General features: G+C 40.1%; 1 protein-coding gene across 1 annotated transcript in view; it reads right to left on the bottom strand.

Moving 5' to 3' along the window:
• The window catches only part of shisa8b (shisa family member 8b), a 38,398-nt gene that overhangs the window by 5,082 nt on the left and 9,718 nt on the right, over positions 1–23,598 (bottom strand). The window contains exons 3-4 of the mRNA XM_004557597.2: positions 16,542–16,666; positions 5,079–5,192 (exon numbers count right to left, since the gene is read on the bottom strand). Coding sequence (XP_004557654.2) covers positions 5,079–5,192; positions 16,542–16,666 — 239 coding nt within the window. The remainder of the gene's footprint in view (positions 1–5,078; positions 5,193–16,541; positions 16,667–23,598) is intronic.

Here is a 23,598-nt window from a genome sequence, read left to right as displayed (position 1 = left end):
GACGTCTTGTGGTTTGTTTAGACGCAACTTGGCAAACCTAAGTCGTGCTGCTTTGTTCTGTGTAGAGACAAGAGGCTTAGTTTCTGACCAAACAAGCCATGCTTGTTCAGTCTTTTTCTAATTGGATTACTAAATTGATGCAGGGCATGAGGGATACTATATTAACACACACCTGAATGCTCAAGACCAGCACCTGGCTGCTTCTGACCCTCTTAATTTCTATGGAAGCAGTGAGGTTGTATTAATTTTTTTCCTTCCAGTCCTTTTCACATGACTGTTAGTGTTGTTATTTTCTATAAACTGTTCAGCATAAACTGTTCAGACTACTTCCATCAGGCAGGAGGTTCTGCAGTATCCAGTCCCGAACCAGCAGACTGAGAGACAGCGTTTTCCATCAGGCCATCAGACTGCTGAACACTTCGTAGACACCTCACCGTCACTTACCAGAACTTCAACATTATCCACTCCATACTGTACATAAATGCCACTTGTTTTGCGCAATATCCAACTGCTGACCTCTGTATATCCTTTTTGCATCTGCTGCACCAGTGTACCTGCACATGCAATGTGACAATAAAAGTAGTAAATGACCTTTCCTCAAATCTTAGTCTTTATAGAATTTGTCCCAAATTTAAAGTTGCCAAAGAGGAAAAAATAAGCACAAATGGCTATTATTACTCTACTCTTTTTAATTCTATTTTATTCCTTTAACCAATGGCAACGTGTGTGTAGACTGTGGGATTTATGTACCAAATATGGGTACACTCATTCATAGTGTTAATAAATATAGCTTTCTGCTCACTTCTTGCTCTGTCACAGTGCAGTGTTACAGTAGAAGTTAAAAAGTTGGGTCGGTAGCGCAAACATGCTATATTTGGCCTCTTTAAACTTGTTTACACTTTGAAATCATTTTCAATTTATCACAGTCTGATGCAGTTCTGAGTCACATGCAGAAGCAGGCTAAGAAATTAACTGTCAATTCACAAACACATGATCTGTCATCATAGGAGGAGGGCTCAAGTCTGAATCACGGTTAATCCATGATGCATTTCTGGCCTCCTGGCTCCAAACTGTCAGCAATGTCACTATTGTTTGAATATATCAGAAAGCTTTTATGCAACTCCTGTAGGCAGAATTGAAAAAAATGATCTTCTCACAAATGGACCGTGTTAGCATGAAAATGCCCTTTTTTATATGCGTAAAAGTTTTTAAAAAGTACATTTAAAGGAGCGGAAAGGAGGGAGTCAGAGGAAGGTGAAGAGAGGATCTGAAAAAGATCAAAGGGCAGGCTGGTTGTTTATGTATTTCCAACTGGCATGCCCTTGAGGTGAGTGAATATTAGTGGTGTTAATCTTCTCTTGAGATACTGGAGGGCAGGAGGAGCAGGAGAAACTGAAGAGTGCAATGGAGATGTTGGAGGTAAAGGTATGTGTGTCAGGAAGAGGGGACACAGCGATGGAGGTTTATAAACACCCTCGCCCTGAGTCTGACTCTGCTTGTGCATGTGTGTGCGCGTGTCATCAGCACACACTGCATAAACTAAACACTGAGGTTATCGCCGCTAGCTTCCTGGTTACATGAACAGTAACCTTGTCTCTGAGTGTGCTTTCATTGTTTTTGCTGGAAAATCAGAGTACACCGACAAAGGTTGCATCCGCTCTTTTCAAAAGCAAATGTATTTAATCTCAGCAATGTCATTTTATTGTATTATTTCATAGAAAAGCATAAAAAAACTTTGAGAACAAGTGAACTCCTATCATGATTCAGTCTGATAGTTTGTTGAGCAGATGGTAACAGTTTCCTGCTTCTGTAATGGAAAACAAGCACAAGTAAAAATGTAACTACATTTGCCTTTAATCTTAACTGCGAATGTTAGCATATCCTGGCAACTAGCTTCAGAGCCAGCTGAGGCATAAGGAGACTAAGGTGCCGCTTGGGGGCCTTATACCAGGAGGGGCCTCCAAGAGCACACGAGACAGGTGACAAATACATGTTTTGTGCTTGTGATATATCAGTAGTTATCATAGAAGAGAGAGCAAGTTATTTAGATAAATGCGTTAACAGACTTAGTCAGCCACTATAAAGGTTGTGCTACATGCATAAGTAACAAATGAACAAGCATGTACAACAAGCATATAACGGCCCTAAAATAAATACGGCCCTGTCCCAACTTCTTTGAGAACTGTTGCTGTCATTAAATTCTAAAATGTGCTAATATTTATCTTAAAATGACATATTTTCTCAGTTTAAAAATTGTAATGTTTGATGTCTTCTACTATGAATAAATGTGGTCTCTGTTTTGCCTTCAGAACAGCCTGAATTCAACAAGGTGCTGAAAACATTGTTCAGAGGTTTTGGTCTGGTGATAGTACCACCATACAGTTCATGTTCCACTGCATCCCTAATCTGGTGGCTATGGAGGCCATTTGTGAGCTTACTGTCATGTTCAAGAGACCATTTGAAATGACTTGAGCTTTGTGACATCATGTGTTATCCTATTGGAAGCAGCCATGAGAAGATGGACACTCTGCGGTCATTAAGGGATGGAGTAGTCAGCAACAATACTCGGATAGGCTTTCTTGTTTTAATGATGCGAAGATTAAGCACCATGGTATCACCCACACAATTTGCAGCCAGCAGAAGTTTGAACTGCTGAAATAAGGCAGGATGGAGCCATCCTTTGATGTTGTTTCTAAAAAATTCTGACAGTACCATTCAAATGTTGCTGCAGAACGCAATTGCTTTGAAGATGAGGAGCAGGTCTGCAACCATTTGCGGTCTTCAAAGTGACTTTGGTGTCAAAATGGTGATAGAAAAGCAATAAGTCAGAGTCAGTCTGCTATGAGTTTCTGATTAAATGGGGTCAAGTGGGCGATTATGTCCAATTTATTTTTCTGAAAATGGTGCGATTAACTGTGATTAACTTAGATCAGAGAAAAATCACATTCAGTTACTTGCATTCAGAGTCCAGCAATAACTTCACAGATCTGAGGTTCCAACACAGCTAGTGTTGTAGTTGCTGCGGCACGGCAATTTAACTGCAGATGATATAGGAACTCAGCAACCTTGCTTTTATGTAGGAATAGAACAATAATATAACCAGATGGCAGCTAGAATTCAGCTGCAGTTTTGTAATCAGAGATTTGCAGATGTGGAAAAAAGTGAGGTAAGGTGGTGCAACTAAAAAAAAGAGTCTATCATTAAAGCACTGTGTTCTTAGTCTGATATGAAGGAATCTATTGGATGAGAATATCTCATTTTTTAACTGAAAACATTTTGTGCAAGTCTTGGTAACCAGGGATCAGTCCGCCAGGACCTCTGCTCCTGGCCGCCGCCCGGCTCACAATGCAGCCGACCCCTACGGTGCCTCCTGCGGGTGGTGGGCCTGCAGGAAGATGGGCCGATGTCCCTTTTTCGGGCTGTGCCCGGCAAGGCCCCATGGACTGAGGCCCAGCCACCAGACGCTCTGCAAACAGTCTTAGTTGATTAATGTGCCCATTTGTGATACTGAAAACTATTTTGACTCACAGGGAGGTAGTACACTTTAGCTTCAGACTACTTTCAACCTATCTTTTACAAATATAGGCTTCAGATTTTACCTGTTTTGATTTTGTATTTGAGGTCAATATAAAATTTAGACATTATACAGTAAGTTAAGAAACTGTATGTGCGCTATATTGCCAAAGTATTCACTTGTCTGCCTTAACACGCATATGAATTTGAGTGACATTCCATTCGTAATCCATAGGGTTTAATATGATGTATGCACACTCTTTGCAGCTACAACAGCTGCAACTCTTCTGGGAATGTTTCCAGCAAGGTTTAGCAGTGTGTTTATGGGAATTTTTGATCATTCATCCAGAAACACATTTGTACGATGAGAAACTGATGTCAGACGAGAAGGTCTGGCTTGCAGTCTCCGCTCTAATTCATCCCAAAGGTGTTCTGTCTTGGTATGCTGACCCGAGCCTAACTCGTCCAAAATGTCTTTCCTCCTGAAAACCCCACACCGTAATCCCTCCTCCACCATGTCTGCACTGCTCCTGAGTCCAGTAATGGCGTGCTTTACACCACTGCATCCAATACTTGGCATTGCACTTGGTGACGTAAGTTGCTCGGCCACAAAAACCTCTTCCATGAAGCTCTCAACAAACTGTTCTTGAGCTTGGCCACATGAAGTTTGGAGGACCTTGGCGACTGACTATGAAGAAAGTTGGTGACTTCTGCCCACTATACTCCTCAGCATTCGCTGACACTGCTCTGTGATTTTACATGGCCTGTCACTTTATGACTGAATTGCTGTCATTCCCATTTGCTTCCACTTTATTATAATACCAATAACGATTTACTGTGGAATATTTAGTAGCAAAGAAATGTCATGACTGAATATTATTAGCTGAAATCCTATCATGGTACCATGCTGGAACTCACTGACCTCCTGGGAGCGATCGATTACTTGTTCGTAGAAGCAGTCAGCATGCCTAGGTGATTGATTTTATACACCTGTGCCCATTCAAGTCATTGGAAGACCTGAATTCAATGATTTGCATGGAAGACTTTATATGATTATAAAGTGAATCATGGAATAAAAAGATGTAAAGTACTGTGCAACTTTTTAGTGTACATGCAAGTAAGCTAGCTACACATTTTATGTTGAAATAAAAATAATCATATCTGTATTACCTGCACGCCATATATCATAGAGCTCTGTCCTTAGCAATGACTAGGTCTGTGGGGTCAGATCTTCCTAAAATATTCCTGTACAGTGAGGTTTCTTTGAATCAAATCACACAAAGGCCTTACTGCAATAGCTCATGCTTGTCTGCATGACGTGGTACCATGGGGAAGTAAATCTCCTGTGAAGTCCAGTTTACGTCAATCACTTAGTAACATTTAGATGATTAATGTTACTTAAATGGGATCATGGTGGGGGGCCTCTCTTTAAGATTAAATCTGCTTTCCACGAAGTAAAGGGACCCTTCATCATCTGACAGCTCCTGTACTCTTAACTTGTACTGTAAAGGTTGAAATGTCAGTTGAAATAAGCATCATTTAGCATGTATTTGTGTCAGACTTACCCACAGCTTTGAGGGAGGTGTATTTGTTCAGTCCCACTGCGCTGTGGTTGCTGTGAGGCTGTGGAAGCCCTTGTCCAAATGGTCCATAAGCAGAGTTATTCAGCTGGTACTGTTCTGGTAAGAGATAGACAAAGAGTCAGTTGTAAGTACATGCATGCTTTACCTTTAAAAACAGTCTCACAACATATTCCTGTCTCGTTCGGACAACTGTAACTTCAGCTTTTTAGTGTTTTAAATTGATTGTAACTGTGGTGCAGTTACCAAATGCAGGCACTAAATACATTTATGAGTTATGGCTTTGGGCCATGTGACTTTTTTTTAACTGTGAAGTACAAATTTGCCGGGAGCAAGAATGGCCAACGCATCCTTACAACTTGAAGCACTGCCAGTGCAAAGTGCCTGTACTGTAGCACAGTACATGCGGCAACTTCTTTATTATTTCCCCACAGATTTGTTTAATAGTAATATAAAGTGAAATAATAAAGGTCTGCGTGTGTTGCCTGAAGGTTTTTACAGTTTCAGTTCAGATTATACTAATATTTCTAAACCAACATAATGAATTGTGGCTATAGGGACGCTCTGTGGTCTGCAGCAGTATATACCTTTGCCTCACCAGAGGCAATATTCCATAAAAGACACTGTACAGACCCACTGCATGTTCATCCAGTAAGCACTTCATTAAAGATGTTACACCATAAATGTACATTCAGAACACAGAAAGCTACATAATTGTGAAAAATGAAATAAAATCCATAAAATTTAATTTGTTGATTTGTGAATTTAAAACCTCATCAGATGCCAAAACAGCATTTTCAAGCTCTGGAAAGTTACTGTATTTTAAAATCTTTGATCATGAGAGTTGCAGGGTAGAAAGGAGAAATAGCTCTTTGTGTACACTGCAAAGGAATCTGTCTTTGGATGAACTCATTTGATTGACCAACGGAGGGCCTCGCTGGATGATACTGCAGCCTAAGGGTTATGACACACCCAGCCAAAGCAACAGGCCACAGCATGCTGCTGGGCTGTCATTAATCGCTGATGAATGTAACTTCATAATGGAGAGATTTCGCTCATTTAGAGGAGTTTATTATTGTTTTAGCCTCCAGCTTTTCTCACTTTTAACACATGCAATAGATTTCCAAGTAATTGCTTTTTTCCTTGTTATAAAAAGCATTTTTCCTTATCCATTGTTGTATTTAATGTTAGATATCCATGCATCCATCCATCCACGCATCCATCCATCCATTTTTTTGGTTCTATGTTATGGGGCAACAGTCTAAGCAGCAATGTCCAGACCAGCATCTCCATTTCCATGGTGTTCCTAAGCCAGCGGTCCCCAACCTTTTTTGCGCCACGGACCGGTTTATGTCCGACAATATTTTAAAGGACCGGCCTTTAAGGTGTCGCAGATAAATACAACAAAATAAAACCAGTACCAGTACCCTCCCAAAAAAAGATTTATTCATAACGCACAGGAAACCGAGTTAACGATTAAAAAATAACGATAAAAAGCGATTAAAAACCCTGAAAACCATAAAAGAGTGGTCTAATATTTATGCCACAAGCTTCTTTCTTTTTTTTTTTTTTTTACCAAAAGCAGCTGGTCAAGGTGTAACTTCTTAAGGGACATTTAATCAAATGTTAGGGTATGTATATATTTGAGTCTGCGTGCATACTTTGGACCCAGAATCCAAAATAAATTTAAAACTTATTGAGCTTTATATTTAAGATGTACCAGCCTGGAAAAAGAACAGTTTAAAAAAATCACCAAAATGATAAGTGATTTATTCTCATGATGAGTGTATGTAAACTTCAGAGGAGAACTGTAAGTGCAGGATTAACATGAGTTTAAAAAACAAACAAAAAAATATGCCCTTTTACTTTGAGACTGGTAACTTTGGGTGAAACAGTTCCATCCCTGACAGGCAGTCGGTCCAAAGCTAAATGAACCGAGGTTAATGAACAATGGAACAAACTAGGAGTAAAAGAGTAAATCCCTGGCTATTAGCAATAATGAAGTCCACTGATGCAGCCAGTGCACTTGATGTGAGCCCCAGGGATGGATGGATACACACGAATGTTCACTCTGACACACACATACCTAAACATCCTTCATGAGGTCATCTGAAAGAGAAAGACAAAATTGGTGGAATATAGTGCTTGTATAGTGTCACAGTGTTGGAAGCAGAAAACATGTGAGAGAGGTACAGATGTGTACACTGTATACCTTTTAAATGTTATTCACTAGTGAGAGAGACAGAGAGTATTACAGAAAATGGTAGGATGTACTAGTCGAATAAATTAGAACATTTTTCAGAAACAGCGGGATGGAGAAATGTCAAGAGTTAGCCATTATGGTAACAACATTAACACAACTCTGAGACTACACACACACACACAAGTAAATAACCTAGTGGTACTGATGTTCCAGCATTTGCCAGATTAGTGGGGGGAAAAGTCCTTTTTATGCCATCATCGTCCTTATCATCATTATCAATACCTCCATCTTCCTGTCATGAAGCTATTGGACCAATAAATAACCAAGCGATCACAACACACTGGCTATTAATTCAACACTTGATTAACATTTGGTTGTAAAATGGTTTTGATCAGACAGCCACCCAACCTCCAACGGTGAGCCTATTTATAGGATCCACTAAATGTGTGCAATGCTAGCTTCCTTATTCCAAGTCACTGTGATGGACCTGTGATGTGTTGTACAGATGTGAGACTAGCCAATGATCATCCAGTGAACATTTATCCCAAAAGCAGAAGTATTTCCAGTAAAAGAATGCATCTGGCACGGATAAAATTGCCTTCTGTTGTGTGCTACATGTGAGAACAGGCAACTTTAGACAATGTCTCGACCTGATTCTCCAAACATTGTGCATAGTTCTTGTGTAGAAATGGCTTCTGTTTGCCATGATTTCCAGATATGCTTCCACAGGTTTGATTCATTTCGATCTAAACCTAATGAATCGGTTTAGAGAAGGGAAGTAACATTATTGTGTTACAAATCGATGGTAAATGTGTAAAGAGTCAGATGTGAGACTGTAGTTCCTGGTGTGGCCATGGCTCTGAAACCAAGTCCATCCCCATGCCAACTTAACAGTAGAAATGAACATGTGTACAGCCTGGCACAATTTTTTTTGTCTTTAAAGCAGTGGCATAGGGTGAGTTTATAGAAAGGCAAGCAGGAACTCATTTGAAACTTCTCAGCTTGCCTGTTTTATGAAAGTAGAGATGTATACCGCTCCATTATCCAGACTTTCCTCACTAACATGCCTAAGAGGTTATTAAAAAACGTTTTCAGACTACGCTCTAATAGCTCTACATCACACATTGCCAAGGTGGTTATTAAAAGAAAATGTGTATGTTAGGATGACGGAGGGCTTGTTTACTTGTTAATGAAAGCTTTATTTCCACACAACACAGCTCGTAAATAATCTCAGTGAAAACAGAGCTTGTCTCTGCAGCTTGTCTTGAATGATAAACATTATAAGTTTAGTCAAGCCTGCTTCCAGAGGCAATAGCCAACGATGGCAAGAAGATGGGAAACTTGTCTCGCAGGCAGTGAGAGAAGCTCATGAGACACATGGCTGTTTGAGATGCAAGGAGAGAGATTACTTCATGTTTGTTTTAATTGATGTCTGTATTTAGATTACACTGGGCAAGCAGTGCTGTTTGCCTTGCTTGCCATAACAGAACAACACTGCTCTAAGAACTGATGCTCTCTTTCACAACAACTCGAGTTGGTGGATTTTTTTTAACTTACCCGCTGGGTTTTGTGAAGGTTTAACTTTAGGGCCGGGGTCACTTTGACACACAATAGTGCCAAGACAGGCAACTGTAGCCAGCAGTGTGTCTCTGTACTGGACTTCTCTACAGTCCACATTTGTAGTATTGGTGCCATTTAATGAAATGATCTGTCAAATAATAAGCCTGCTGTGTGGTAGCACATCCAAGATGTCTTAAATAAAGATTATTGTTTTGTTATTTAGCATGAACTACTACCTCTGCTTCTACAGAGCAGCACCTCAGTTCTACTTACCCTGTTAATTCCTATTGGTTTAAGGGGTTTACTTATTTCTACACAGGACTACATAGAACCTTGTGAAAATTGTCTTTTACACATGACTTTAGAGGCATTATGTTAACTGTTGTCTGTATTTTTGCTTACAGAGATTTGCAATTTGGAACATTTTAGAACCCAAAAAACCTAGAGGGCAAAAAACATAGCGTTGGTGGTTTGTTAGATTTTTCCCAACCTATTGGAGATTTAGATTTGAGGGGTTTCAGCTAATCTTTTTTAAAAAAAAACAACCTTTGGAGCATTTGAGAGTAACTTCAGTAAACTGTGCTGAGGAGAACAGCACATTGATTTAAATGGTAAAATAACTGGTGCTGGTAATTGGCCATCATTTTAGGTTCAGATGACGTCTCGTCTGATTTAAATAACCGAGACATTGATTATTAATAACACAGACTTTTTCTGATTTGCAGCTTTTTATGATGAAAAGGACGATATGTTTTTCTCGCAACATGAAAAATACTAGGTTATCAATAAATTAACAAGCAAGGGCTCATAGTTTGCCAGATATCTTCACTTTCCAGAGTGTCTAGCTATTTAGCAGAGTTTTAGAAGGCTAATGATGCAGCAACAGGAGCTTCAAATTCATTTTCAGGTCACAAACTTAAAAGCAGTTAGAGTTTTCAAGAAGTTTAAGTGCTTTTTAATGCAAAGGGATTCACACTTCTTCAGTTTCTCTCACTCTCCCTCCCTCAATAACTTCCACACACACATTCACACGCACCAATCATCTTCCTGCTGTTTGCACCAGCCTGCAATTGTGAGTGCTCGAGACCATGAAACATTGTTTGTGTGCATTGAGCGTGTTTGTGCATCTCTGAGTGTGCGTTGGCATGATACAAATGATACATAAAAGGAGTCTTATGTGCCGTGGGGAAAGAGATAAAGGAGAGAGTGCACTGCATGGCGTCTCTCATCTCCAAGATAACACAGGAGCATCTTTGTGTGTCCGTGAACAACAAAACTGCAGTGGCAAGAATAAGGAGACATAAGTGCTGGGAATAAAGCGAGTAAGGAGGGTGGGTACAATGTCTAATAACGGTACGATCCAACGTGAAAGTCCGTGTGCATCATCACTGAGTGTAGTAGAGGCAGTGTGAACAAACACAACCTTCTCCCACATCCACTTACTTTATAACCCTCGCTCTGTGCGACTGGCTGAGTCAGGCGTACACGTGCCTTTTGTGAGAATAATAAACATGACAAAAACACGGGAGTACAGATTCGTACTAAGATCATTAAGTAGTTTGCCTCTAATTGACCCCAGGGAAGAGTTGAGAGGGCAGGAAAACATTTTGGATGACACAAGCACTCAGAGTCACTCTTCTGACAGCTGGGGTAACAGGGAAAAAAGAGATGTGGGAGGAGAAGAGGTGAAATTTGTGTTTGGAGTGATTTGTTACTGGGTCACCCTACTTCTGCAGTCGACTTTGATAAATAGGTCATCGCTTTTTGCTTCAAGCTTTCTATCTGCAATGACTCATATTTGTTAGAGACCAAATATTTGCCTCCTGTCTCCAGTTAACATCACGGATGGTTCATGTACATCTCAAAGTATGTGACTTTAAAGGCTTGTGACTTCTTGACGTTTCTAACCTATAAAGTCAGAGTGAAGCAGGATTCAGAGCTTCTGTAGTGTGACATATTTCCAGATGAAATGTAACGTGGGCGCATGGATTTAAACACAGGTCTGACGACAAAAGCTAACACATACTGGTTACGCTGCCAGAACCACATTTAAAAATATTTATATATTAAAATATGCTTGCTGAAAGTTATTGGTTTGCTTGCTACCCAAGAGCTTAATGGCCAAGTGCACTTTTACCACAATCAGAATCAGCTTGATTGGCAAAGTATGTGGACACACGTATGGAATTGGGCTCCGGACATCTTTGCAATGGTGCAAAGAAGTTGGAATAAATGATGGAGTCAGTAAACGATGGATAAGATATTTTAGAGACAATGGACAGATGGCAACAGCCAGGATAACAAACTTAAGGCTTTTTATGTGGGAATCCAAAATTCAATGACTGACATCAGGGTGGTAATATGTGACTCTTACATCAGTGGTCCCCAACCCGGCCACAGACCGGTACCGGTCCATGAGTCGTTTGGTAACGGGCCACGAGATTTGAGACTCGGGTGTTAAATTCATGGTTTTTATCGGTTTTTAGCGTTATTTTTTTTAATCGTTTTTATCGTTAAATCGGTTACCCTGGGTCTTTTCCCGTGTGTTATGAATAAATCATCTTTTTTTTTGGTACTGGTGGTGGTTTTATTTTGTTCTATTTATCCGTAACACCTCAAAGGCCGGTCCATGAAAATATTGTCGGACATAAACCTGTCTATGGGGGAAAAAGGCTGGGGACCGCTGTTTTAGATAGAATCTGTGGCTTGTGTACTACAGCAACAGGCTGTAAAGAAGAAGGAGCACAAAACCACAGATCTGCAGAACATCTCGTTATGGTGCTCAGTGGAACCAAGTGGATACTTCAAACTTTTTTAACAGCGTCCTATAGGCCAGGTCCAACAGCAGCAACAATCCCAAAGGTATTTTCTGCCTGGTATAGGTTACACAGCAAAAGAGTGCTGTGTAACCTATATTTAGATTAGTTTTCATGTTACCTAATAAGCTATAGTTTAGGATCTATCTGCACTCTCGCATAAAAGGATAAAGTCCACAATCTTTTTTAAGTGAATGTCAGCACAAGAGAAAATGGCAGCAGTCCTCTCAACAACCCTGCAATTAGTTCAAATGTGTTCAATTACTCTGTGTGTAATGAGTTTTACTTTTTTCCAAAGCCACCTCTGCTTTCTTGTCTACAGTGGAAAAACCAATAATGTTCATCTGTTTCCTACCCCAGCAATCTATGCAGTGCTCCACTTTGTCCTGTGGCTCAAAAACGGAACAGTTTGGATGGTGAATACATGTACATACATTGTCTGTCAGTTTAGATTCAGTACAAATAGCCTGAAAAGTAAAAAAAATAAAAAAATAAAAAAATAAATCCTTGAAACAGATGCAGATGAAGAGCTCAGAAACGAGCGAAGAGCAAATGAATATCTGGGACAGAGGGAGGTGATTCATGGTGCACTGACCCTTAAATGTCATGCTGTGAGTTGCTTAAAACCATTTCATAACCAAATATATATATACATACATATATATATATACACACACACACACACACACACACACACACACACACATATATATACACACACACACACACACACATATATATATATAGTAGATGGTAGACAAGGCAGTCTTAAGGCAAACACTTATTTTTCCTTCTAAGTTGATAGTTATGTTTGGATGTTTGTTTTCTGGTTATTGATCAGTAACAGCCACTGGACATTTTCTCCCTGTGGGAAAAAATGACTACTATGTACATAAATATGAAACACACTCCTCACTCACACCTTGCCAGAGGTGGAATGGGGCACTGTCTTACAGAAGTTTCACACCTTGGCCCAGGCGATAGTAACCACCTGCACTTTTTGTCACAACTTGGCTAATGTGAAGACTCAAATGATTAATAGTAGGTCAATGACTTTCAGGATCGCCTGCAAGGGGGCAGTTGCCACTTGAGGATAAATGCCTACTTAAGACTCTCCATCAGTTGTTTTACAACTGACAAAGACTCTTGAATGGAGACTAGAAATGTTTTCATGAACGTAAAGAAGTCCAGTTGCCTTCTTTTCAAGCACATGAGACAACAAAGAACCCCACACCTGGACAGTATGGGCCCCTGAAATGCCCTCTGACTGTCTAATTGAAGTAAAATAAAGAGCAACAAAATCTGAACACAAGAGGTCTGAACACCTTGGAGATCCACATTATATTTCTAAAAGTATTCATTCATCTGCCTTCACACTTATATGAACTCGACTGACATCCCATTATTAATCAATAGGATTTAATATTATGTTGGTTCACCCTTTGCAGCTTTAACAGCTTCAACTCTTTCAAGGTGGCTTTCCACAAAGGTTAGTGATGTTTAGGAGTGTGTGTGGGAGTTTGGGGCCATTCTTCCACAAGCACATTTGTAAAGTGAGACACTGATGTTGGATGAGAAGGCCTGGTTTACAGTCTCCACTCTTATTCACCTGCCTTTATAGACCGTGCTTTGTAGACCGGTAGTCATGTTGGAACCGTTCCCCCAGCAACCAGCAAACCCAGACTCATCTATTGGACTTCTAGACAGAGAAGCGTGATTTAGTAGTGATGAAATTTCACCAGTGGACTGGCACAAGTTTCATCCTATCGCTTTACCATGATCCATTCTTTCACAAATATTTTCACATGCAGTCTGCATGGTGCTTGAGTTTATCCACCTTTGACCATGGAAGTGACTGGAGCACCTGAATTCAATGACTGGGATAGTTGAGTGACTACTTTTATCAATACAGATGTTTTTTGTACAAAATCAACGGAATAATGAACAACTTTTTGTCTATCTTCCCCTTTCTTTAAATCTAAATTAATTTGCATTTTCACTTTTACCCTGTTTCTGTCCACACTGTCCAATTCTTATACTTCCATTAACTCACTGAAAATATAAAAACCCAACATCCATTGAGCTGCACTCAGACAAACTTGACTAGCAAACCGGACACAAAGTTGATATATTGATACAGCATTATGTAAAATAATTTTAGGTGGACTATTCTCTTTGTTTTCGGTCCTGCATCATAGAAGTGGGTGTTGGGTTGATGGTCGGGCCATGCTAATGGGCATTTCGAGTTCCTGAGGGGGTAAAGAGTGGGCCTAGAACTTGTTAAAACATAACCATTCTTTTTTGTTCCCTACATGTTAAAACTAAAATGTGAGATGTGGGTGTGCTGGATTTGGAGTTGTTTAAAAAAGCTGTACTGAGTCATACTTTTAGCAATGTAATTTGCAGATGACACAACTCTGCTGGGGCTCATCTCGGGGGGGGGGGGGTGAGTCTTCCTACAGGGATGAAGTAGAGCGACTGACAGCATGGTGCACAGACTACCTGATCGCTCACTGTGGATTTCAGGAACATGGCAGAGCAGGCAAAGAAGACCCAGCAGAGACTCTATTTCCTGAGTGTCATCAGGAAAAATAACATCTCTCAAAAACTGTGGGTGTCCTTCTACCAATACTCTATTGAGAGCATCCTTTACTACTGCTTCTGTGTGTGGTTTTCAGCTCCACAGCAGCACAGAGAAAAACACTCCAGTGAATCATTAAGACTGCCCAGGAAACCATTGACTGTCCTCTACCCTCTCTTGAAGAACTGTACAGGTCCCACTGCCGTAGGAAAGCCAAGAACATTAAAAAATGTACTTGGCTGAACAGGAGTCATAACAGGAGCATTAAAGCAAGTAGCCATCAGGGCATTAGACACCACCTTGCACCATGTGTAAAAGACGTGCAATATTGGCACACATGTGATGGTGTTCCCATGCAATTGTGTTACCGCCTCCGTAAGGAAGGCACCTAATCTCCCTATATTTCATGTATTTATAATGACAATAAAGATATAGAATGTAACAGCATTCAATGACAAATATATTTTGTTCTTAAGTATATTCTCAAACAATAGGGGGGTTAACCTGTAAATTCTGTTTATGATGAATGTTCTCTGCTTGACTTTGACTCTTCACATGATTATATTATCATCATCTGTGCTTTTCTTTAGTAATCTTACTTGCAGTTACTGTTTGTATAAAACTAATAGTTTTCTTACTGCTGTCTTCCTTGTTTTCCTGTCAGTTTATCTTCATCGTCTCCTGTGTTTTACTTGGCTGCATCGTTATCCTAACTGGCTTCACCTGTGCTTCATTCCTCAGCTGTGTCTAATGCCCTTGTCCTTTGTCAGAGCATCTATTTCCCTCTTGGTGTTTTCCTATTTTGGATTCTTTTTTTTTCTTTGCTTGTGGACCTTTGGACTCTGTGGATTTTTTTATCAGCTGTAATAAAACGCTTCTAGTTCATCTACCTGTCTCAGAATCCTGCATTTTGCACTTACGCCCTAATCCAACAAAGTTTATAAAAACCTCCCTGGTTACTTTCACTTTCAAAATACTAAATGTCAACGGTAAAAATGCTCAACTCAAGGCTTCATAGCAGACGTTCAGAAAGAGAGAGAGAAAAGTCACACTGCAACAATCGTCCTCTTAGATTTAGTTCCAGCCAGCATATTTGTTGCCCTTTTCAAGTGCATATGATCAATGACTGGATTAAAGTGTCTGCCACATACTGCATGTGGCATCATGTCATTAGCGGGGTGTGAAATTCCACACAGTGAGAAATGCGAGATAGAAGCTGCAGGGTCTCTCATACGAGACGCCCTCTCCCACCCTTCCACACCATCAGATGCAGAGTACACACCATCACATCGCTAATCAATGTACGTGCACCATCAGTTACTGGTATGCACAAACCGAAACAATCCAAGCACACAAGAGGTGGTTTGCTCTGAGTAAAACATGGTTAAAATAGGTGTTTAAATTCCACGTTGCTGTATCTGCTGATGGAAATGTAGGAAAAAGGCACATGCTGCCTTCAGGGTTCAGGCCTGCTTCATGTTATGAATATAACATGAAGTTCAAAGCAACTGGGTTGTTGAACAAGAGGTTTCCAGGTTCAAACCAATGACTGTAGAAAACTACTACTTTTCTGCAGTCATTGGTTCAAACCAGCTGGCTTGTTGGGGCTTTTCTGTGTAGTCTCCATGTTTTCCTTGAACATGCCTGTGATATCTCCTCACACAGTCCAAACGTGCTTTTTGGGTTAACTGGTGATTCTAAATTATTCATGGGATTTAGTGTGAATTGTTGTCTGTCTCTCTGTGATAGGCCTGCAATAGATTGACAAGCGGTCCAGAGTATACGCTGCCTCTCACCCTATGACACTAGAGACAGACTTCAGAGAGAATGAAACTAGTTATCAATTCAATAAGTTAACGCAGGATATTTCCTGTACGTTCACATGACACGTGAGACTTTGCTATTAGAAAAATCTGAAGTGATTAAACACAAAATAGAGATGAAAAACAACACAGCTGCTGCAAGCAAATCAGTGGCATGAGTGTGTGTGAGAGGAAAAACATTGTACAGGAGTCTAGCATTAAAATACTCACTCATAAGTTACCATGGCAATATGGTCCGTAACAAGTGAACTATCTTCATAGTACAGGAAACTCAGGCTTAACCCTGAAATTACCAGGGTAAGATGAAATCTTGCTTCATAGTACAGGGACAGTACTGTTAGTTGGTGAGCCTATAGTCTTGCAGTCTTTGACAGCAGTAAACTAATCTTTTACTGCATTACCTTTTACATGTGCACGTGTGTTTACATGTGTTTTTGTATGTGCACAATCTTTCTTTGCACTTACCACTCCTGCTGCGCAGCATCCTGGCTGAGACGCCGTTGACTCTCCCTGCACTGGGCGGACTGGCCGTGGCATTTTCCACCGAGCTCACCTCATTCCCCTGCTGTTTCAGCAGGTCTGTCAGCGTCCTGGAGACCAAGACACACACACACACACACACACACACACACACACACACACACACACACACACACACACACACACACACACACACACACACACACACACACACACACACACAGGTTAAAAACGGTGCTCAACTTATTTTATTTGATAAACCAAGTTAGAGTACAATAGATATTAAATGTATGTGACTTCTTTTTGTTATATTTTATTAATGAAATGCTTTTTTTTTTTTTTTTAATTTGACTCCTCATCCAGTCAATTACCCTGATGAAATCATAACAGAATTCTCAATAAAATATATTGACAGGAAACAAAGACAAGCAATACTGTAAGAAAATTTAAGTACTGGGTAAGTAATTTAAAGGAAAGTTTAAGTAATTGTGGGTCATGCATAAATAAATGTGTGTATTGCACAACTTCATGTATTTTACCGAAAAGAATAATGATATTGTAAGTGGTGCCTAAATTATGGAAATTATACAGCAAAGGAGACACAAATTATACTATGAGTAATTGTAAGCATTGTGTAATTTCATGGTAATATTTAATGTGCGAAGTGAGTGGAAAAATATTTTGAAATATAATATAATAATGTTTTTCTGCTAAATGACCATGCAATGGTACACCACCTTAAAATTACATATGCAGTATTTATAGGTAAATATAATTTCATGGTAATTTAATTTAAAATACACTGAAATTCCATTTAATTACAGAGGAATTACACACTTGGTTGTGGGCTGTATTATGACCAACAAACAATTTGAACCAAGCCACAAACATAGTGTTAAGTACATGTGTGCACAAATGACCATGGAAAAAACATTTTTACCACTTTGTGTCAGGTCTCTCTGCATGTACATTATAAAGCAAAAGATTTGTGTCAGATTGGAAGACATTAGATGCCGCTGCCTGTATTCTGACAAAGTTAACTGTTTGCATCTTGTTACATTTACTGTAGGAAATATGCTTATATAATTGAGCCTGAGCAACATATTTTTATTTTCAGGCTAAATCTCAGCCAGCTGTATTGACTGGCGGCCTTTTTGCTGCTTGTCGTGTTTGCAATATGTTCACATTGAGACTTGGCTCTAGAAGAGTTTGAGTGCAAGAAATGCTTCCAAACAAGTGTGAGTGCAAGTGTTCATGTGCACACACACACGCACACACACACACATTTTCATATCTTAGTGAGGACATCTAATTGACATAAAGGCCTTCAAACTCGTGGGGACAGGCATTTTGTCCCTATGAGTGACTGTTTGTCTCCAAAAGTAAAGTGTCGTGCCAATTTTCTGTCCTCAGAAAGATGTCTAAACATGTACACTTTACACATACACACACACTTTACACACAGATGTATGTTTATGCACAGTTTGGGGGACTTACCCTTCATCCAACACATATCTGCTGCCTGTGTATTTCCCCCCAAAAACACTATTGACTCAAAACACTTGTAGTTAAGCTTTACAAAAGGAAGTCCACAGCACCACTCATACACACACATACACACAAATGCACAGGTATACAAGACACTGTCACGGCGAGTGAGAAGAGCCGTGTGGAAAAGGAAAAGGAGGATCCAAACGCAGGCAGTCGTGAAGGCGTGAAGGTGATTTATTGAACACAAAAAATAGAGAGGCAAACGGCAAAACGGAGAACTAAACTATACTGGGACAACTAAACTACTGAGCACGAACAAGAACGAAGGAAGACGATGGTACATGATGATGGCGGCAGGGAACACACGGATGAAACTGGGTCAAACTGACCCAGAACCGTGACAGACACAGTGCTGCGAGGCTGCCGGACACTGGCGCCACCGGGCCCTCTGACCACCACCAGGCAACGGGTGAAGCGTCTTGCCCAAGGACACAACGACCAAGACTGTCCAAGCTGGGGCTTGAACTGGCAACCTTCTGATTACAAGGCGAACTCCCAACTCTTGAGCCACGATCGCCCAAATAGTGCATGTTTGCTTGTCTTTGTGACCCACATTTGACTCCCAGCACTCGAAATGGTGCTGAATGATAAAGCCACTACAAAATATATATGGATGAAACACGTGGACAATGATTTAACAATAATTTCACTGAATGACTGGAACTACAGTACTGTGCAAAAGTCTTGAGTCACCCCTTATTTCTTTATAATTGGCTTCCAAGAAGCCAGACCTTCCTGTTGTTTTGAAAGAGGTCTTAAGCAATAGTTCTCCAGGCTTCCTGAAATGCTTTTCCAATTTCATTTTCAGTCCAGACCTGTACACGACCATTTTCAGATGGACTTTTTTCTCTTTGTTTGCATTTTTCATCCCTTTTTTAAAAGAATTTTGTATCAGCAAGTGGATTCTCAGAGCTGAAAACTTGGGATGTGCAGTGTGTCTTAAATAGTTTGAGAACATTGGACAATGAGGACAAAACAAATGGCAGGCCTTAAAAAAACTGTCACCTGAGAGCTACAACAATGAGCATCTACAGCCATCTGTAAAACATGGTGGAGGCTGTGTCATGGTTTGGGGCTGAATTTCAGCCAGTGGTGATGAGGATCCTGTCAAAGCTGATGTTGATCCACCTTCCACAACTACCCAAAAGCATATGATTGGTTTCATTTTAGCATGATAATGATTCCAGACAGTATATGGAATATACCAGTGTTGTGTCTACTTAGCAAAGAACCAATTTTAGATTATATTTTGGCTGTGTTGAAGAATAAAGGTGATCATACCACGCTGTAAAACGCTCGACCTATTTCCTTCAGTTCTTCATAGTGAAATATAAAGATATGAGGGATGATCCATGGCTTTTGCACAGTACTGTAAATGCTTGCACTGGAATCCAGACACGACTCATCTTCAGTTCTTCATGTTGAGTCTAATTCACTTATATAAAAGTAAGCCAATGGTTAAGACTAAACACACTAGTTCCAACATTAATAAGACCCTTTCTCATTAATGAGTCTTCCATTCTTGGTTTCTCACTCTGAACTCATTCAACATTTCTCAACATTTGACACACGAGGAAAAAACCCCAAACGTCTTGAATCATTTTCTTTCATTTCTTTAGTCTGTTTTTCTTTGAGTCTCGTTCTTTCTCTCTCATCCCCCTCCTTTCCTAAACTCAGTTCTAAATCTGACTCTTTGTCTTTTCCCTCCACTTCAAACCATACTGTTTGTCTTCCTCCCTCACCCTCTCTCTGCTCCTCATCCCTTCTGTGACTCACCACCACACAGTGCCTCGGGCCTCTGCGCACGCTTCTCTTGGCTCGCTGCTCAAACAACTTGCTGATTTGGACTTTTAATCTGCAACAAAAACTGCACCTGTCTTCAGGCTGTGTGGTGTTTATGGAGCGTTGGCTGAGCTTCATGAGAGTTTCTGTGGGTGCCTTTAAATAATGAAGACGTCTTTGTCGCTGGTTAAGAGGTTAATACTGGAGTGTGGGCTAGATTGACAAGAAAAGTCTGTAGTATCTGCAAAAACAACCCAGATGTGAACATTAAGAGGAACACATTCATTAATGAACCAGAATCAGTTGAAGTCCAGCTAGTGACTACTCTTGGACTTCATGTTTGTTTATTGGTTTACAACGGGAGTGTCAAATTCATTTTACATCCCGGGCCACATACAGCCCACTGAAACCAGGCCAGACCAGTGAAACTCCCCTTTCTACCAGTGTAAAGAAGTTACATATTTAGCTGTTTTTCTACACGATAAAGAAAAAGCTCCTGTGACAAAGACATAAATCTGTCAGCACGACTCTTTCGACTTAAATCTTAAGAAATAAATGTGTAAAATTATAATTACAAAAACAGTTACAGAGGTTCTATTAGGGACGTAGCTAAGCATTTTGGAATTTTGGCATAATTTGTGAAAGTTGAAATTTCTTCGGTATTGAATAGCAGAAACTACGCTTTCTTGTCAGAGGTAATTTTTTTTGGCGGGGAGAACCAGCGGCTGACAACACTGTAAACAATGGCAAGCGAATAACCCAAAAATAAAGATTTTTGATGGAAAACTGGTCTCAAAGCTCACTGATGAGAGAACTGTGCAGGAAGTGGGATTTGAATGGAATTCATTACAATGTTATTCAAACATGATGCGTAGTTTTGTCCTTTTGCTTTTGGTTCAGTGAATTTTGGTCGGAGAGTGACGAAACCTGCAGTTTCGGAATCCATGAGATGTCTATCTTTCAGCACTTGCATGTCCATGTACATGCTGTCGGGTGAACAGTGTTTTGAGTTTACATCTTTTCATAGAATCTGGCCCTCTGACTACCACCAGTAGGCAACGGGTGAAGTGTCTTGCCCATGGACACAACGACCGAGACTGTCGGAGCCGGGGCTCGAACCGGCAACCTTCCGATTGAGCTACGATCGCCCCACTTTAGCCATTGTTCCAGAGGTTTTGTAGTTTGTATTTTGCAGGATCTGACCTTAGGTTAAACTTTCTGATCTGTTCCCTCCTGGGAAGATTGGCAACCACCTTTGTTACACTACTTTTTGTATTTACCCAACAAACTCACATCTAGAAAGCTAATAAAAAAACATGCAAAAGTATCCAGACTCCCAATGTAAATGCCTCTATGATATGAAAGGGCAGGCCAAAGCTCAGAAGAGTAGCTTTTACTTTCACTGGATTGCCCTAAAGTTCCCTCAACAGTGTTCCCTGTGAAAATTATTGTTTCTGCTCTGTACTCTTGGAGAAACCTTATGGAACCTATATGTGTATTATACTTATATATTCTGTAAGCTTCTGCCCTCACTGCGCTTATTATCCTTTGACATATTATATAAAAGTATTGTGCCTGAGATCAGAGAGCTCATCAGTTCTTCCATCCTATCTCATCACATTAGAGCCACAGTGAAATGAGACTTCACTAATGTCCTGTAACAATCAATTAGTCCTCTCAGGTCACCCAGATTAGAGCGTGCACAGTGAGTCGTTCCAACAAATATTAACAGTAACTCTCGAAATGTGAAATCCTCTCTGCTGTATGACTGCACTGATTGAATGTAAGATGTTCTCAGTGAGTACATTACACCATTTCTGTACACTGCGCCTACAAGCAGTAAATATCTACTATGTAAACATTTTTATAAGCTCTTGGTGATTTTGGTTTTACGGCTTTCCCTAAAACATCAAACTGTGGAGTCTGAGTGATAAACATAATGACAGATAAAAATTCCTTCCAACCAGGTTAGCCGTTGATGAGTAGTGTTTGTCTCTGACCTTTTCCTGAAAGCGGTTAAGCTTCATGCAAATGGTAACCACATTGTAACAGATGTCATTCCACTCTGAGTCTTTCTTCCTCTCATTTTTCTGCATATGTTCAACACCCGTCTTCTGTTCAAAACCACTTTCTAAAGTCTGGACTTCTGCATGCAGTGCAACAAAATACCTATAACATCGGACCAGAGCTCTTCTCGCAACCTTAGCTGTCACCCCAACATTCCCATTAAAAAGAATGCAAGTTTACAGCACTACCATGCTTTCTGCACTTTTCAAACCTACATCCAAAGCTGAACGCTACATCCATCTTTACGCTGTCTATGATTTTTTTTTTCCTTTCAGGCAAGAGGACCTTCTTTTTTTGGTTGCTTTTTTCCACCTACTACTTTTAAAACAATTAAGCACTGCTCTGTGGAGATGTGTCAGTTTTTCTTTTGTCAGTGTATCTGGTCGCACCCCTGCCACTTGGGCTGGTGCATATGCAAATCAGAGAAGCTGAGGGCACAATAAGCAGGTCAGTATCTGCAGACATCTCTACAATATTTCAATGCAGGAGCACAGATTTTTACAGAAGGCACAGAACCGCTTGAATACTTAAGACTTTCTGCAAAAAAACTCTTCATTCAGGCTTCCTACAAGTGAATGTTCCCTTCTGTTGCCATTCTGGCAGCATATTTTTCCAACAGCAACATCAGTCATTTAGAAGTGAATATCAGAAAGTCATGAGAGCGCTTTAAGCTTTTGTGTGTAATGACCAATACACTGAGCGATTCAACAGGACTTACCCACCTCCATGCAGGCTTTTGCACTGAGCACTGATAACAAGCTGGAGTGTCATCATCATCGCTTTAGTCTGGAGAATGCAATGTCTGTGTTTTCTGCAAAGAATTTCAAATTCCGATTTGTCTGACCACAGAGCAGTTTTCCACTTTGCCTCAGTCCATTTGGACATTTTGCTTCCTTTCTGCATGATAGAGCTTTAACCTGCATTAGTGGATGGCACTGCAAACTGTGGGAGTGTTTGTAAGTTTTTTCTTTGACACGCTGCCTGTCTAAGATATTCTTTTATACCCAATCATGTTACTGACCTGTTGCAATATTTTTCATGACATTGATACTTTTTCTATGTTCTACTGTGAATAAAATAGGAGATTATGTGATTTGGATATCATTGCTTTCTATTTTTTGTTGCATTTTACACAGCGTAACAAATTTTTATTGAAATTGAACAAGCAAAGGAAAACTTACAAGAAGCTGTGCCAGTGTCTAGACAAGCACACTTCATGCAGTATTGTTTTTGACTGCTTCTCCTTTTTGGCCTGTTACCTGTCAGTCAACTTATGCATAAGGACAAGAACACCTTTCAATTTAGGAAATTCAACATGTTCTTTTATCAACATTAAACCTGCGGAAGTATTACTAATGGACAGACAGCATTTCTGCTTCATAACCCTTTTCAGTTCAAATTTTTCAAAAAATGATCCAAATGTAGTAGAATAAAACTTTAACAGACAAACAGACAAAACTCTAATTGTTACGACTCAATTTTTTTTGAAATGCCTTGTTCGAGACATGAGAGATGTAAGGATGGCTATCTTTGATATTTTCAATTCCCAGCACCTTTACTCAAAAAGGGGGGGGCGACCACAAACACAGAAACAACACAGTGCCAAACCCTTAAGTCAGTGTGCGTTGACCCACATTTAAGT

Source organism: Maylandia zebra, linkage group LG8, assembly GCF_041146795.1.
Source record: "Maylandia zebra isolate NMK-2024a linkage group LG8, Mzebra_GT3a, whole genome shotgun sequence".
NCBI lineage: Eukaryota > Metazoa > Chordata > Actinopteri > Cichliformes > Cichlidae > Maylandia > Maylandia zebra.
This window is presented reverse-complemented; position numbering and strand designations above follow the sequence as displayed.